The sequence below is a fragment of the Bombus terrestris genome, chromosome 4 (assembly GCF_910591885.1).
Source record: "Bombus terrestris chromosome 4, iyBomTerr1.2, whole genome shotgun sequence".
Classification (NCBI taxonomy): Eukaryota; Metazoa; Arthropoda; class Insecta; order Hymenoptera; family Apidae; genus Bombus; species Bombus terrestris.
In genome coordinates this window covers 8,409,392-8,424,339 of record NC_063272.1, presented here as the reverse complement: position 1 = coordinate 8,424,339, position 14,948 = coordinate 8,409,392, and the positions used below count along the sequence as shown (strand labels likewise).

Sequence of the window (14,948 nt, the reverse complement as noted above, 5' to 3'; positions counted from 1 at the left end):
TTCACGTTGAAAACGTTCTTATGTATTCGCATTACTTTTCAATGTATCGTACTTCAAACTATTTTTAGATAAAACGCTTATTAGAAAGAAAAAAAACGATAAACATGCGTAGAGTTAGACAAGATAACAATTCGAAGCTAGTACTCTATTTCGTAATCTTCTAACGCTAATGTTTTCGTTGCAATTGCCAATGAAACGAGTTTAATATATTTCAGGATTATTTGCAGCATGAATTTTTTTACAATATCTCAACGCTAATGTGACAGGAAAATGTGCAGGAAGTTGAGGCGCTTCTGTCCGCGAGCACGTGTACCTCTACGTCGAAACGTTTGAAAAACTGACTAAATATAGAATAGGAGCGGCGCTATTGTTAGGTTCAACACGTTTTCGTATCTTCGAGTTTCTCCTTCGACTCCGCTCTCGTACGGTCGTCATGGGACTTTCAGTGGATTTACGACGCCAGGAAATTCGCCAAACGTAAGTGCCACCAAGCTTATTGTAATACGCATTTCCGTATTTTCAGTAAAATCAGAAATAATTTTGTTTGGCATTCATTATTTTGCTTATTTCTTCGACAGCTGTTTACATAAACGATTATCGACGTCACACAGGAATTGAAGTAAGCAAAATATTGAATAATAATTGTTTATGTGGTTTTCTGGATGTTTAAGATGATGTAATTTATAATATAATATCGATAACTTTTGTTCACTGGTTTGAACATTAAATTACAGAGATCTTTACATAAATATAGATATTTGTTAACAATGTATTAATAAGCGACTACAAATAATTTTAACGTAAACAGAACGACATAATTTCTAGTAGATATTTATAATGTATTAGACAATTTCTTTTCACGGGTTTCAACACTAAACGATAAAAAGTCGATACTTATATTAATATTTGATATATTGCGGTACATAATTGAAACTTCACATAATTATCAAAGTATACTTTTAACGACGAATCGTTGCTATTAATATATCAATGCGCAATTACTAACAATTTTGGAAACGTTAACATATCAATAAGAAAACTACCACTACTTACAAAATTCTTATCGGTCTTATTAAAGCATATACTCGCGAAGAACGAATCTCTACTAAAAAGCAACTATGTACCGATTTTTCCGCTCATCGTAAACGGTACATTAGCAGCTACCAAACTGGTAAAAGTTTGAACAACCAATTAAATATATCAACAAGAAAGCAACAGCCACTTCCGAAACCCACACTTCCGTCTCACTGAAAAAGAAAAAAAAAAGAGAATACAAAAACCTATCCTAACAAATACCTCATTTCCACGAAACACCGTTTTTCGAGACCAGATGGGCCATCTAAGCGAATTTAATGGCGTTCCACGGGCCAAAAAACCGATCACCGCAGAGATCCAGGAAGTTTACTGAAGCTAAAGCTTTCTAGATCAGAAGACTAGCGTCACACGGAAGTGGCAATCGCGCGTGCGCGACAACCGAAGCGAACGTTTGGACGTTCTCGCGCACGCGGTCTTTCGAAACAGTATTTTTAGAGAAGTGAGTCGCTGGCCGCAAGCGGCGACGGTAGTCAAGTGTCGCCGTTGACCCTAAGGAAATCGAACCCTGCGAACCATCCACGATTCGGATGACCACCGGTGAGTCCACTCGTGACAACCTAAATCATCCTAAAAATCGTCCGATCTGCGGAAACTACAACCGAGTGACATGTTCGTCTCGCGTCCGCCATTTGAATTTCCTCTCGATACTATTTCACGTTTCGCAATTTCCTTTAACTTTTGCGCAACACTCCCTCGTGATTGTACCATGTAAACGCGTGGACGTTTTTAAATTATACTCGATAGATTGGAAGAGGTACGTCGGACCGTTCTTATGGATCTAAATTTGGATCGCGTGCCGAACCGCTCCGTACATCTATTTATGATGTATTTATGGCATCGGACTTGCGACTCGTGTTCACGTTTGTTTCGACCCGTGTTCTGTCTCTGTTGATCGTTTCTGCGGCAATTGCACCGGATTGTCTGTGATTTGTTCTCTTTTTCCTACTAATTTCTTGGCAGAATCGAATAATTTGAGAAATATGATAACATTTTGAACAAAGTGGACATTGCTTGGCTTCCTTCTGATTTTAAGAACAAGTTTTCCGATGAGTTGCATATTTGATGTGGTCAGAGCAAATTTGTTTAATAATAGTACTATTGAGTTGTTTTATTAGCTCAAGCGTTAATATTGGAAGGTTTGAAGAATTGGATTGGCGCAGTTGGTTCCTCGTTTCTGTTCTTCGTTTGTTATGTTCGAGTCTATTTGTATATTCGTATACGTTTTCATTGCGCATCCCTTTAATTACAATAATCTGCGTGTAACATATTTATTGTAGTATATTATAAGCTAGTAGCTGTGTAATGGTGGAAAGTTGAAAAAATTAGATTGGTTGCCTCTTTGTTTTCGTTAGTTCCGTTGGGAAATGCGCGGCGCTTTTCGATCGTGGATCGAGTTATATTTAAGTCATATTTACATCGCGCCTCGTATCGCGAGAAAAGACTCGGCGGCACGCGAGTCATAAAGCTTGTTCGAGGATTCGCTGCCGTAAAAGAAGTAGCTTTGATCTCCAGCAGGAAGGAAAAAATGGAATCTCAAGCATCGAAAGAAAGAAGAGAGAAATTCCATTCTCCGATTCATTTGTTTTTATTCGAAACAACTACATTTTTACAAATTTCCTTCTTTTCGTGGTTCGTTATTGCTCGTTTTGTCAAGGAAGACTAACGGTAGATTTTAAAATAAAAGATCTAGACAGATATGTCTTCTAAAAATACGAGCTGACCCGGTCTGACTTTTTTCTTCTGTGCCAACTCGCTCACTCTACGGAGCTAATCGAGAGTTGGTATATTAGTGGCAACTAAAAGAATAGAATCGTTTATCCTCATATAGTTCTCGTGTTTCGTAACTCCACGGGGAGTAAAACTGATAACGTTATCGGAAAATTAGCGTCATTTATAGTAAATGATAATAATGAGGTCTTGCGTGTATTCAGGTAATATTCATACCTCGATTTCGTGAAAGTTTAGAAATTTTTATTGGAAACAGCTTCCACAGAAACAGAATGTTAAAATTTAGAGTTATTAACTAAAAAGATTATCGGAAACAGTAAAGAGAAGCATTAAAAAATTCTCATTTGGAAAATTACAGTCGTGGACTGAACAAGTAAAATCCCTCTTTCGCGAAAATCCAGAATTCTCAACAATTAGAAGCACCGAAAGACATCGAGAAAATAATGAAGAAATTCTACGGCAAATAATATTTAGGATTCTATCGACTTAAAACTCTATAAACTACATCCTGTCATTCAAAGATCCTAAAATAATAAAGACTGAAAAATCATAGAATCGTTTGATAAACTCCAATAGAATTAATAAACGAAGATAAGACTACAATTAATAAAATGTACAAACCTTTGTATGATTTGATTTGTATGATTTGAAATATGCTTCCAGACACCTCGCAGCTTCTATTTCGAAACAGATCAAACGAAGCTCTTGTAAATCACGACGTCAACGAAGAGATTAGCGTTTGCTAGTAGAATAAGTACAGTATGGGTGCGGCTGGCAGTAGTAGCAGCGCACCGTTCTCGTCGGCAGCTTTGAGGAGACAAAGCGAGGAGACGTTTGTCTACGGGACGGAGGAATCCTGCTGTCCGGAATACGCGAACGAAAATATACGACAAAGGACGAGGACCAGCGCGTTCGACGTGGGTGAAGAACCTCGATCGCAGGTTAAATATAAAACGAATATTTATCGTGTTAGCTTCCGAGGAACGTCGAGACGAGACAAGCCACGAGAAAATGCTTTAAACACTGTTATATATCGGATTTTATTTTAATTCCGTGGAATTTTGCAGGGTCCAAGTCCTTACACGACCTTCAGAGGCGAAGAACGTTCCAGTCAAAGACCATCAGCACCGAGTTTGTCGAACTTGCGATCCCCACGACGAGAAACTTTGGTAAGCGAAGTTTTTATCTTAGGCTGCAGTTAAACAGAATAGCTGTAGACAGTTGACTTGCGAAAATATACCGTCGTCCGTGATGAATCTTTGCGGATTCGGTGCACCGGAAATCCCAGGACACAACGGAAGATAGATATCGTAAGTAGAAAGTAGAACGTAAACAAGTTCATAAATAAGATACTTAGGAGAATCCCATTTGCGTCAGAGTAGAATTAAAAGAGAAGTACAAAAGAAATTTGGAATTTGTCCAGGGTGGAGACAATAGTTGTTCGTGCATTTTCAGCTGACTAATTTTCTAATAGATCACCTAATTCATTCTTTGGAAGACTGAATAATCGATATACACGTACGTATATGAATATTCTTGGTTGCAAATGTAATATTAAGGGAGATACTTGGTCGAACGAACTTGTGATTTTCCATTTGTGAATTCGAAAGGGCAGTTCAATGGAGAAATGTGCACACCACCTTTACGTCTCGTATTTCTTTTATTTCCAGTACTTATCTTCTTTTTATGACTCAACTTTCATCTTCGGCAGCATGATTCACAGATTCCGATTGTCTCGACGTGAAAGAAGATCTTTCAGATACAGTAATACTTCTTACATCAGTTCCTATTAAAAACACCAATAAAACCAGGCTATAGGCCCACTCAGATCATTTTGCAAATATTCCTAGAAACAAAATTCCCCGATCTTGGTCGCATCTCGAGAATTAAAGCCGAAGCGTTTCAAAAGTATCTTCACTGATTCGTCGGCCAATTTTCTTATTGACATTGGAACTACCGACGAATGAAATGTAAAGCCTGTACCAAAGAGATTGAAATGAAAGATACATGAAAAAATACACATAAACCTATGAAAAATTACGAATTGATCATTTTCATTGCTTTGGCAGATCTGCCGTCACTTCGAGATAATAAATCTAACGTTTAAAGACTTCTCTAAACTAACAAAGTCCTAAATCAACTTCCTCTTTTAAACTGTGAATTCTACGAATCACGTAATAATTTCAAACATCCGATCAGCAGTGTACTTTCATTTTGACTTCGTCAAATTACTTTGCTTTCGATGATCAATGTCTAAAATCATCTTCATGCTAGCAAAATCCAAAGTTAACTTTCTGTTCGAAATTCTCCGAAATTTTCGAAATCTCCTTTGAAATTCTCCTTCTAAACTATACAGTTCTATAACGTTCAAAATATTCTCGAAATTAGCGAAATTCTAAACACACAGACAATTTGAACATTCGCCCATAGCGTACACGTTTCGAATAATCGGAAAACGCAATAGAAAAACGCGAAAGCTTTTGTTCAGAGTTCATCACCGACGTAGATGTCGGCAAGAGATTTTCCCAGGCGCACTCTTTTGTTTCGTGGGAAATCTGGCGAGTCTCCAAAAAGCTCGTGGCTCCTCATGATTTCGGGAGAACACGCTGAGTCACGGCCACCGTGGCTCGTCGAGTTCGCAGGCATCGATCGCGATCACGTGCCCCTCGTGTCTCGAGCTTCTTCGGCGAACGTCCTAAGCTTCGTGCCAGTACATTCTCGTAGATCGTTCGACGTGGATCGAGCTTACAGAAGCTCGTCGACGATCCGTCGTAAGAACAGTCTTTTTTGTAACGATTGCATGGATACGCGGATCTCAAGGAGCTGCGGAATTTTAATCAGACTCAAGAAAGGCTAAGAATATATAACCGAATTCTCTTGGCATCCGCTGCTACTGTTTACGCGTAAGTTCTTCCACAGCGTAGAATCTGTTGCTCCTCTTGATCGCCAAGATTTATTGGTATCGAGTATTCGTTTTGCAGAGGATTTAAAGGAAATGATTAATAGCGTTTGAACTAGGGTTACAGTGGCTGCCGGGCATTTTGATATTTACGAAATGTCAATGGTTTTATAACCAGGCACATTGATTATCATCATTGCGCTCGAAAAGTTTGAAACAGATTTGAGAATGTACATAGAAGTTATAAGACGTTTAACGCGAGTATGTACGTATTTCGCAACAATCACAAAGCTTGGATATTCAGTGGAATAATCTTTAACATTTATCATACCTTTAAGATAACTGTTCACGCGTTCAAGATTTGCTTAATTTATTTTTTCAAAATTTACCTAATTCCTAGTTTCTGTCGTTCCTATCTTCCCCTTCGTTTATCATTGAAACGGACGTAATATCGTGACGCAAGTCTGTAGAACGCAATGCAAAGAAAGCAATAGGCTGGTCCGCGTAACCATTCCTTGAACCAGAATTCCGATCGTCGATCGGCTCGGTTCAATTAACGTCTCTGAAATTAGTCCACTTATTTATATTGCAGTTGACGTACGCCACGCAGATGACAGGTTGGCAGACGGCCGAGGAACATAGCCCTTCGTTCTCTCAGCAGAACCAAAAGGCTATGGAGGTGATCTCGCAGCTTGCTATGGCCAATCAGCAGCTGGCTTCCGCGAACACGGCGACTTTAGCCAATTTGGAGGCACTGTACATGGAGTTATCGAGAGAAAGAGAACTGAGAAGACGAGTGGTTTCGTCAGAAGCGCTGGACGAAGCTTTGAGGAAGAGACTGACGATGGACGAGGAAAGAGATGACGAAGATGAAGATGAAAGGCGTAGGATGGAGATTAGGATCGACAGATTGGAAAGCCTCTTAAGGAAGATTCGTTCGAGGATAGAAAGGCTGGAGATGGTGGTGAAGACTCGAGGATTCGATAGAGAAGATGAAAGACAAAGTTCTACGAGTATCTGTGATTCAAAGGAGATTCAAGACTCGAATTGTCGACAGACAATCGATGATCTGTGTGATAGGCTTCCAAATAGCATCGAAGTACCTGAACACGAATTTAAAACGCAAGTGGACGAGGCTCGAGCAAAGACTGTTTCTAGAGTAAGCGTCGCGTACGTTGAGGAAGATGTTAGAAGCTCCAAGTGGAACGATGGTGATCGTTCAAATTTGCATTTAAAGAAATCGAAGGTTGAAGCGAGAGAAGGTAGATTAGAGAATGAAGTGGAACAGGGTGTAGATAAGAAAGAAGTGACGAGGTTGTTGGAGGAAGTCGAAAGACTGATGACTGAGCGATCAGAGTATCAATGTGAGAACGAGAGGCTGGTGAAAGAGCTGACGGAGGAGAAAGCGATAGTGAAGAGGCTGACGAATGCTTACAAGGTGAGTTTGCTCGTGTTTCTTCATTTTTGGAGACCCGACCAAATTTTTAAATTTTAATTTATTTAAAATACTTGTCAAAATATTTTATCTCATTTTTGTAGTATATTTCTAGAAACCGTAATCATGCAGAAATGCAACGAGTAAATAATTAAATCGAAAGATTAAAACGAACTATACATTTTATAATTTTCTGAATGAATCATTCTCCAATTAATGTTCTCGTTCTCTGCTTGATGTTCTCATTCTCCATTTAATGTTCTCGCTCTCCATTAAACTCTTCCATTTAGAAGATATAGTTTTCGTAGCCTTTCTTCTATAATTCAGCTTTTTATTTATCGAATTTATCGAAAATAAGAGCGATTATTATTTTATAGGAAGCAAAAACGCAACACGAGGAAGTGGAATCGAGGTTGGAAGAGCGCAGACAAGAGTACGAAAATTTAATGACAAAGTTCGACGTCGCTACAAAGGAAACGGAGAGATTGTTGAAGGAAATCGATAACTTTAACGTGTTAAAGGGCACTGCCGAAGCGAAGATCTCCAGTCTCGAGCAAGATCTGCAGAAGTCGTTGCTGGAAAAGGAGGAAATCATAAATATCGAGAGCCAGAGGTCTTCGGAATTAAAAGCACAGCTGTCGGAAGAGATATCCGATAAGAAGAAGCAGATAAAGGCTCTCGAGGACGCTTTGGACGAGATTCAAAGACTGAAGGAGACTATCAAGACTGAGAGAAAGGGCGAGGATGATGACGATCTGAAGGAAGACGTTGGTACGTTCAGCTAGTGAGATTAAAACTATAATTAATATCAACTACGATGTTGGCAAAGATAAAACTTTTTTTTTGTACAAAGTAGATATGACTTAGGAATATGGTAAAATAGATGTAAGAGGAATCATTATATCTTCGCAATTAACCCTTCCAAAGGATAAAATTTTGTTTAGGTCGTGTGGAAACATCATTTTCGCCAATTATTTGTAATAGAAATACATTCTTTCTTATATTTTTGTAAACAGACATGTGATGCACTAGGTTCCAACAATAATTTTTTCAGAAATAAATACACAATAGAGAATTTTAAATAAAAATTCGTGTGCTTTTGTATTCAAAATAATAATAGATTGATAAACTTTGCCCCGATTGCTCTTAAGACATAAAAATTCCCTTGATAATGAGACGAAGGAAAACTGAATGTGTTACGATTGTTTGAACTATCATTCGATCGCTTTACTTCAAACAGGTCCAATTGAATCGATAGACGATCCGCAAGAAAGTCCACCTGTCGATCGCACGACGAACATCGAAGATTTCAAAAAGGAATTGATCATGAAGAGGGAGGCAAGGCAAAGAGCAATAGCAGCAGTTTCGTCGGAAATGGAGCGGCTTAGACGAGAATTAGACGCGGAGAAGGAGGCTCATTCGGAAACTTCGAGGATGTTGGATCTTTTAAGGTCCGCGCAGAAAGATGAACAAGCTCAAACAAACGCGGCAAATGACAGATTGAAGAAGTGTAGAGAGAAAGATCAGAAAGCAAGCGAACACGAATTGGCCGCGCAACGTCTTGAAGCTCAACGACTAACGAGTATTTTAAAGGTAAACTTTTCTTTTGTATTTTATTTATAATGGAGTATCGCATAGAAAATGAAGGGTTCTATGCTGATTAAAATTGGAACAAAGTCGGTCGCTTGAAATCGGTCCTTTGTAAGTTGTTTTGAAATCTAGTTAAGACAGAAAGCACGTGCCGGCAAGTTTACACCTTTCGCTTTAAAAACAAACTTCTCGTGGAGGCAAGCAAACAGAACGAAACAGAATGGAACAAAGAGACAGTTTAACCTACAGAGTAGCTAAACGCTTAGATTCCCACGATCAACTAATTTTAAAACGGCCTTTATTGATAAAAATGGTCAGTCGAAGATTTCTACTAATTGGAGGTTTCGAAATTTCCATAGTTTTGTCCTCTAGCGTTATTTTTAACGTTTTAAAGAAAATAAAAAGTTCGTTCTACGAACCAAACTTCACTGCGAACATCGAAAACTTAACTCTAAAACTGCTTCCGAAATTTTCTGTTTACGTCGAGTTTATGTAACGCTCAAGTTTATGATCCATATTTTACCCTCATAAATATTGGCAAAATATCTCCGAAATTATTTCCGCAACTTGTCTCAACATCGAACGCCAAAATTTGCGGTCCCATAAATATCGAAATATTATTCGGCAAATTATTTTCGAAACTTTTATCCTCCTTAAATCTCCAGAAACTTATAAATCGAATTTCATTCCTATAATTATTGACAAAGTACGTATTTTCAAAATCATTTCTGAAACTTCCCTTGTTAATAAACTTTCGCAATTAATAATACAAACTTGGCTTTCGTAATTATCGAAAAGTTCCAAACTTACCTCTACAAATATCGGGAAATGATCTAAATTGTAAAATTTCGCTTTCTCGCATCAGATATCCGACGAGCTGAGAAACGACATTCGCATTCAAATGGACAAGGTGGACGATCTGCGATACCATTTGGAGACTGAACCGGATCAGCATCGGTACCGCATCCGTTGCTTGTCGGATATAACCAACCGGTCACGAGAGGCCGTTTACTTCAGGGAACGTGCTGCCAACGATCTGAAGGACCATCTAGCAGAAATTCTGCTGCAACTTGGGGACAGAAGCTTCTTAGAACAGAAGGACGACGTTGGTCTGGAGTGCGAACGTCAGCTGGAGAATATCAATAGCTTGAAGAGCCTCTACAATGAGAGGCTGAAAGTGCTGAACGAACTGAAGGAGACGGCAGTGAGAGAGTTAGCTGAAACCAGGGTCAGATTGGATCACTCGTTGAAAAAGTGCGAGTGCTTGGAGGAGGATCTAAAGAAGGCTGACGAGAAGGTATTAAGTCTATAAGTTATCTAATTTATTTCATAAATCATTTAAGTTTATAAATCGGTACGCCTGTAATAGCATGATGCAAAGTCCACTGCGTTAAGTATTAGGAACATCTTTTGCAAAAAGCGAATTTTCTTAAAGTTGAATGAAACTAAATTTGGTGATGCAGGAATTTTTAAAGTAAAAAACACTTGGGCAGTGGTAGAAAGTCACCCCTAATTTTTTTTTTAATTTTTTTTTATAGGGCAGTCATCATTAACTTTCTGTTATTCAAATAATTGAATGGAAAATGTGATATTCTAGAACAATATTCGAAATATGTCTTTCCTTGTGATAGAACGCACGTTTCAGATGTAGTTTTCTCTGTGTGTTTGGGACAGATCGACACGCAGGATACGGAAATATCAAATCTGGAGTCGCAGTTGGGACTCACCAAAGCGGACTGCAGAGATCTTCAAAATCAGATGTCTCTGATTAATAGCCTGTTTACGCAGATGCTGTTAGGTGCTACCTCTGCCGACATGGATCTCGATCGATTGACTCAGTTACTTCAGGTATTGGAGAATTATGATATGTTTTCCTAAAACTGTCCACGCTTTTGTCCATACCTGTTGTGGATTTTGGTTCACGAGCATCGTACAATGAAATTTTAATAGGAGAATCACGACCTGATCTGCAACATGGCGAGAGAGGAAGGCACAGAGGCCGCCGCGCTTCCCAAGCTTCTTCTCGATTTAATCGAGCAAGTCGAGGGCAGCAAACCGTCCCAGAAACGCGCTGACGGAGAGAACGGAACCGAGGTCGAAGTAGAGAAAAAGGAAGATGACTTACAACAAGAAGACATAGCTCACAATCTACCTAAAGTAAGGATTACAAATTTCATTTCCTCTTTCAAATATTTACGAGCAATTTAATCTTTTCACAGGATCGTTAGAATCCTCCTCACATCACTGAGATGTAACCTAACTGTACATCTCGTTTGGTAAATTATATTTGATCCATTTTTTTCAAATTTGAATATATTATGATTCATATTATTATATTGTCGTATTTTTCGAAGAAAAATCTGTTTCGAAAGGATTAAATATGATTATGATGTAAAAATAGAAAAAATAGAAAATACGTAAGATATTCAGGGTAGATATATTCATAAAAAATGTAAACTCGCATAAAGATTCGCGATCTAATGATGAGATATTGTCTGTCTCAGGTTTGGCGTGTCTTGTTGGAGTTGCTGAGCTGTCACGCAGAATGTGCTCCGTCTGCTTCAGCGGCATCCTCTTCGGATCCCAATATCTGTTACAAGTCAGTCGATACTCCAGCTGGTCCCAGATTGGTGATTTCAGTCAGCAAAACGTATATTCGTCTGAAAGAATTAATATTAGAAAAGAAACACTTGGAGAAGGAGATGAATCGAATGAAACAGTTGAACGTCCATTTAGAATGCAAACTCGGTGAACAGGTAAGAAATAAGAATCTCACCATTCCTTCTCCCTATTGTCTTACAAAACAGTTTTTTAAATTAATTCTCGCATACGTCTCTAGGAAAAGCGATTATCAACGGTGTCGGCGGAATTAAGCAAAACCTGGACAATAGTCGATCGAATGCAAGCACAACATCATCAGTTGCACACGCACGAGAAGATTCTTCGATACGAGTTGCAGCAGAAACGAAAAATGTTACAGGAATTGAAACAGGAATTGGAATACTGCCGCGAGAAATGGGAATCAGCTAGACAGAAGAACACGAATACGGAATTAGAGTGGAGAAGTTTGAGAAGAGAGTTTGCAGCCAGAAAAGCTCTGGCTTCTCATGATTCTTTCAACAATAGGTAATTTACAGAAATAATATGAATGTAATTCATTAAAGTAATTTCTATCGTTCGACGACGTTAAGCGAAGTTATAGATGTGGTTTCTTTGGAATTGTTGTAAGATAGCAAAATATTTCAGTCTACGAATGCCTGCAACTAATTTACACGTCTAATATAGAATAAGAATATAAGTTTCCGATTATAATCTTCACATCGGTGAAATCTTATTAATTCTTCGATACAGTGCGGAAAGTGGGTTCAGCGATGAACGAGGGGACGATACCGACGAAGAAGACAACGCCGTGGAAGGAAGAATTAGATTAGGTCCACGCAGAAGACCGCGAAAGGTTACTAATAATCCAATTATCTTTAACGTTTACTAGAATCTTGCAATTTTCTATATCATACAAATATATTAGATATACGTTCAAATACTGAAATTTTATATAACAAAAATGTACGACATACACATAACGAAAAATACATCTTTAGGAGAGTCCTCGAGCACCAACACCAGACACAGAATCAGAGCAACCGACTGACACCGAGCTATCCGAGCCAAAGACAGGTTCCTCAGCGACACTTGAGCAACGAACGCCTACTCCAGAAACAGAAGCAGAGCTAGACGAGACAGAAATCGCGGAGGTAACTCTAAATACTGAATCCACAAACGAGTCACCAGTAAGTTAACAACCATTCGATACATTTTCTGTTAAATCCAAACTCACTAACAATCACAAAGTATTCAAGACTTTTCTCCTTCGATAGTTGATCCCAGGAAGTCCACAAGAATCGCTAAATCCGCTGGACCAGGCCTTGACAAACGTCATCCAGAATCTCATAGGAATCGAGAGCAGTATAAACGTGACGTCAGCAACCTTCGAAGCTGAAAACGATGAAAATGTGACAGAAGACATGAAGGGTGATCATATGGTACCAACCATCGAATCTTGGTCTACAAGTCTTCCAGAGCCTGAAGGAGTCATCGTGAAAGTTGTCAACAAAGCTATCAGTCTTAATGCTCCAGTACAAACTCACAGTGGATCGTCGTCGATCGCAATGGAAGATGCTCGAAGCACGACGAATACGGACGGTGAGAAAGAAAAGAACGAAGATTCCTCAAAATTGTCCACATCCTATGTACCTAGTGCAACCAGTGTAGTCAACACACAGCCTGTATTCTCTATCGGGCCCTTTCCTCCGTCCAGCGTGGCACCTTCGATCGTGAAAAACGTCCAATTCAGCGATCCCTTGATCGTCGGTCCATCTAATCGATTTTTTGCTCCAGTTTTCGGCGCGTCGTTGTCAAACGGACAAGTTTCCTCGTCTTTCGACATGCTGACAAGCGAGGACGCGGTGAGCTCTAAGGAAAAGCGACCCACCAAACCAATGGAAAGCGTTGTCGATTCGGATAACGTTTCTGTGGGCTCTTCGTCGAGCATAGAGACTGTCAAAGAGTTTGCCACGACAGAAACAGCTTCGTCGAGTTCACCAGGTGAAATTGGAAAACGAGACGCGAGTTCGGCAGAAGCTGGTGGATCTGGGAAACAGGAAGACAAGGTTTCTGGTGCAAAGAATAGGACACCGGAAGAAGCTTTAGCTGCCAGGGAAGATAGGTTGAAAAGGTTGGAAGAGCAGGCGAAATGGTTGATGAATAAGATGAACGCGACCAATAGAAGAGGTTCTGCGTTGAGTACTAGGTTAGAGGAGCTTCATGAAGTCTATGGGGAACCTCCTGTTCCTCCTCCCATGCCTGATGTCCTTCCTAGTCGAAGGTTAAGGACTACTTTGTCGGATCTACCTCGTCAGGTATGGATGTTTCATATATTGTAGAAAATATTTTAGCTTGTGAGCTTCCTGTGTTTGCTAGTGAATGGAATACGTGGTTCAAAGTTTTTGGCACGTGTCGTGTAGTCTTTGAGTTCACGAGACGGTAATTCATTGGTGGGTTTCGTGTGTAACATTCTATTAAAAGTGGTCGTGGGTTTGATATTTACGTGCAATGTCATCGCAATCTGACAGTAGCAGGTTTTTTACTTCAAATTTATTGTCTTCTTTTAAGAACAATTTTTCCTTATCCTTATTTTTTTAATCCGTTGTTTTGAATTTTATTCACCGAATACTAAATATTTCGTTTATACAATCCATTTTCTAAACTTTTTATTGTCGTTACTTCTTCGTCTTAGCGTATCTTAATAATTTCAATAATACATATCGGTATATTAAGTAACAATTTAGCAAATTGAAGTATTCTACTGCCTTTTACGTCTGATATTCTATTTTTACCATTCACATACTACATACTCGATAATAGTATGCTTGCTGATATGATATATTTAATAATAAGTTACAGAACGACGTATTTGATGACTGTGTTATTGTTCAGGTACCTGAATCATCGACCACCGAGGATGCCAAAAATACCGAGAAGCCCGACTCGAGTGGCGTTCCTAACGAACCACCACCCGATAACACGTCTTGAGACGCCTACAATTTTTAATCGTTCGTTTACGTCGCGTTTATTTCTGTCGTGCACAGAAACGTGAAGAACACGCTTGTTTGAGTCTCGTCTCGAAAAACGTCGGCTCGTGTCGGCTCTCGTTTCCAAGAGGAATTATATAATTTTAGGATGATTTTATCTTTTTGGGCTCATCCTATATATTTAAAAAAAAAAAGATACGTATTTTTCACGAACAAAACGTGTCGTCTTGTCTAATAATTAAATCTACGTAAGAAATGTACTTTGTCTTCGTAATTTAAGGAAAGACTTTGAAACATATCATTGTGATTCAAAGCTATCGATACGAATATTTCTACTAAACTTCCTTTTTCTCTTTTTTCATGCTCCAATATTTTTATTATCAATATACCATGAATTTATCGATGTAAATAACATCTCGTTGTTCCTAACCGAGATTCTGTATGTGATCATTCTGGAATCCGTTCCTGTTTTGTACCTTCTACAAATTGTACCTACTAATTTCGCTGTATAAATAAAGATTCCTTGAAAAAGCCAGATATCTGTTATTCATCTATTTCGTATGTCTTCTGTAAGTATTGTTTTCTAAATATTAAATGAGACAGGTAAAATTAT

The 14,948-nt window shown here is 38.8% G+C and overlaps 1 protein-coding gene across 4 annotated transcripts; it reads left to right on the top strand.

Moving 5' to 3' along the window:
* Positions 1 to 363: 363 nt before the first annotated feature.
* On the top strand, positions 364 to 14,870 carry LOC100649207 (flagellar attachment zone protein 1). 4 transcript variants are annotated; one of them, XM_020862799.2, is made up of 16 exons: positions 1,477 to 1,632; positions 3,487 to 3,764; positions 3,891 to 3,992; positions 6,315 to 7,160; positions 7,535 to 7,928; positions 8,398 to 8,750; positions 9,613 to 10,044; positions 10,422 to 10,595; positions 10,698 to 10,904; positions 11,252 to 11,503; positions 11,587 to 11,873; positions 12,099 to 12,201; positions 12,347 to 12,535; positions 12,623 to 12,947; positions 13,143 to 13,663; positions 14,241 to 14,870. In XM_020862799.2, the coding sequence occupies exons 2-16, from the start codon at positions 3,585 to 3,587 to the stop codon at positions 14,334 to 14,336; spliced, it is 4,461 nt and encodes a 1,486-aa protein (XP_020718458.2). In that variant the 5' UTR covers positions 1,477 to 1,632; positions 3,487 to 3,584; the 3' UTR covers positions 14,337 to 14,870. The 4 variants fall into 4 exon arrangements, with proteins under 4 accessions (XP_048261528.1, XP_020718458.2, XP_012163590.2 ...); XM_048405571.1 differs by lacking the exon at positions 1,477 to 1,632 and adding an exon at positions 364 to 477 and having other exon boundaries at positions 12,623 to 13,663; XM_012308200.3 differs by having other exon boundaries at positions 12,623 to 13,663.
* Positions 14,871 to 14,948: the final 78 nt, after the last annotated feature.

Coding starts and splice junctions, on each gene's coding strand:
- LOC100649207 (XM_048405571.1), top strand. CDS start 3,585: ATGGGTGCGGCTGGCAGTAGTAGCAGCGCACCGTTCTCGTCGGCAGCT. Junction 8,751..9,612: donor GACTAACGAGTATTTTAAAG/GTAAACTTTTCT, acceptor TTCTCGCATCAG/ATATCCGACGAGCTGAGAAA. Junction 12,202..12,346: donor CACGCAGAAGACCGCGAAAG/GTTACTAATAAT, acceptor ATACATCTTTAG/GAGAGTCCTCGAGCACCAAC.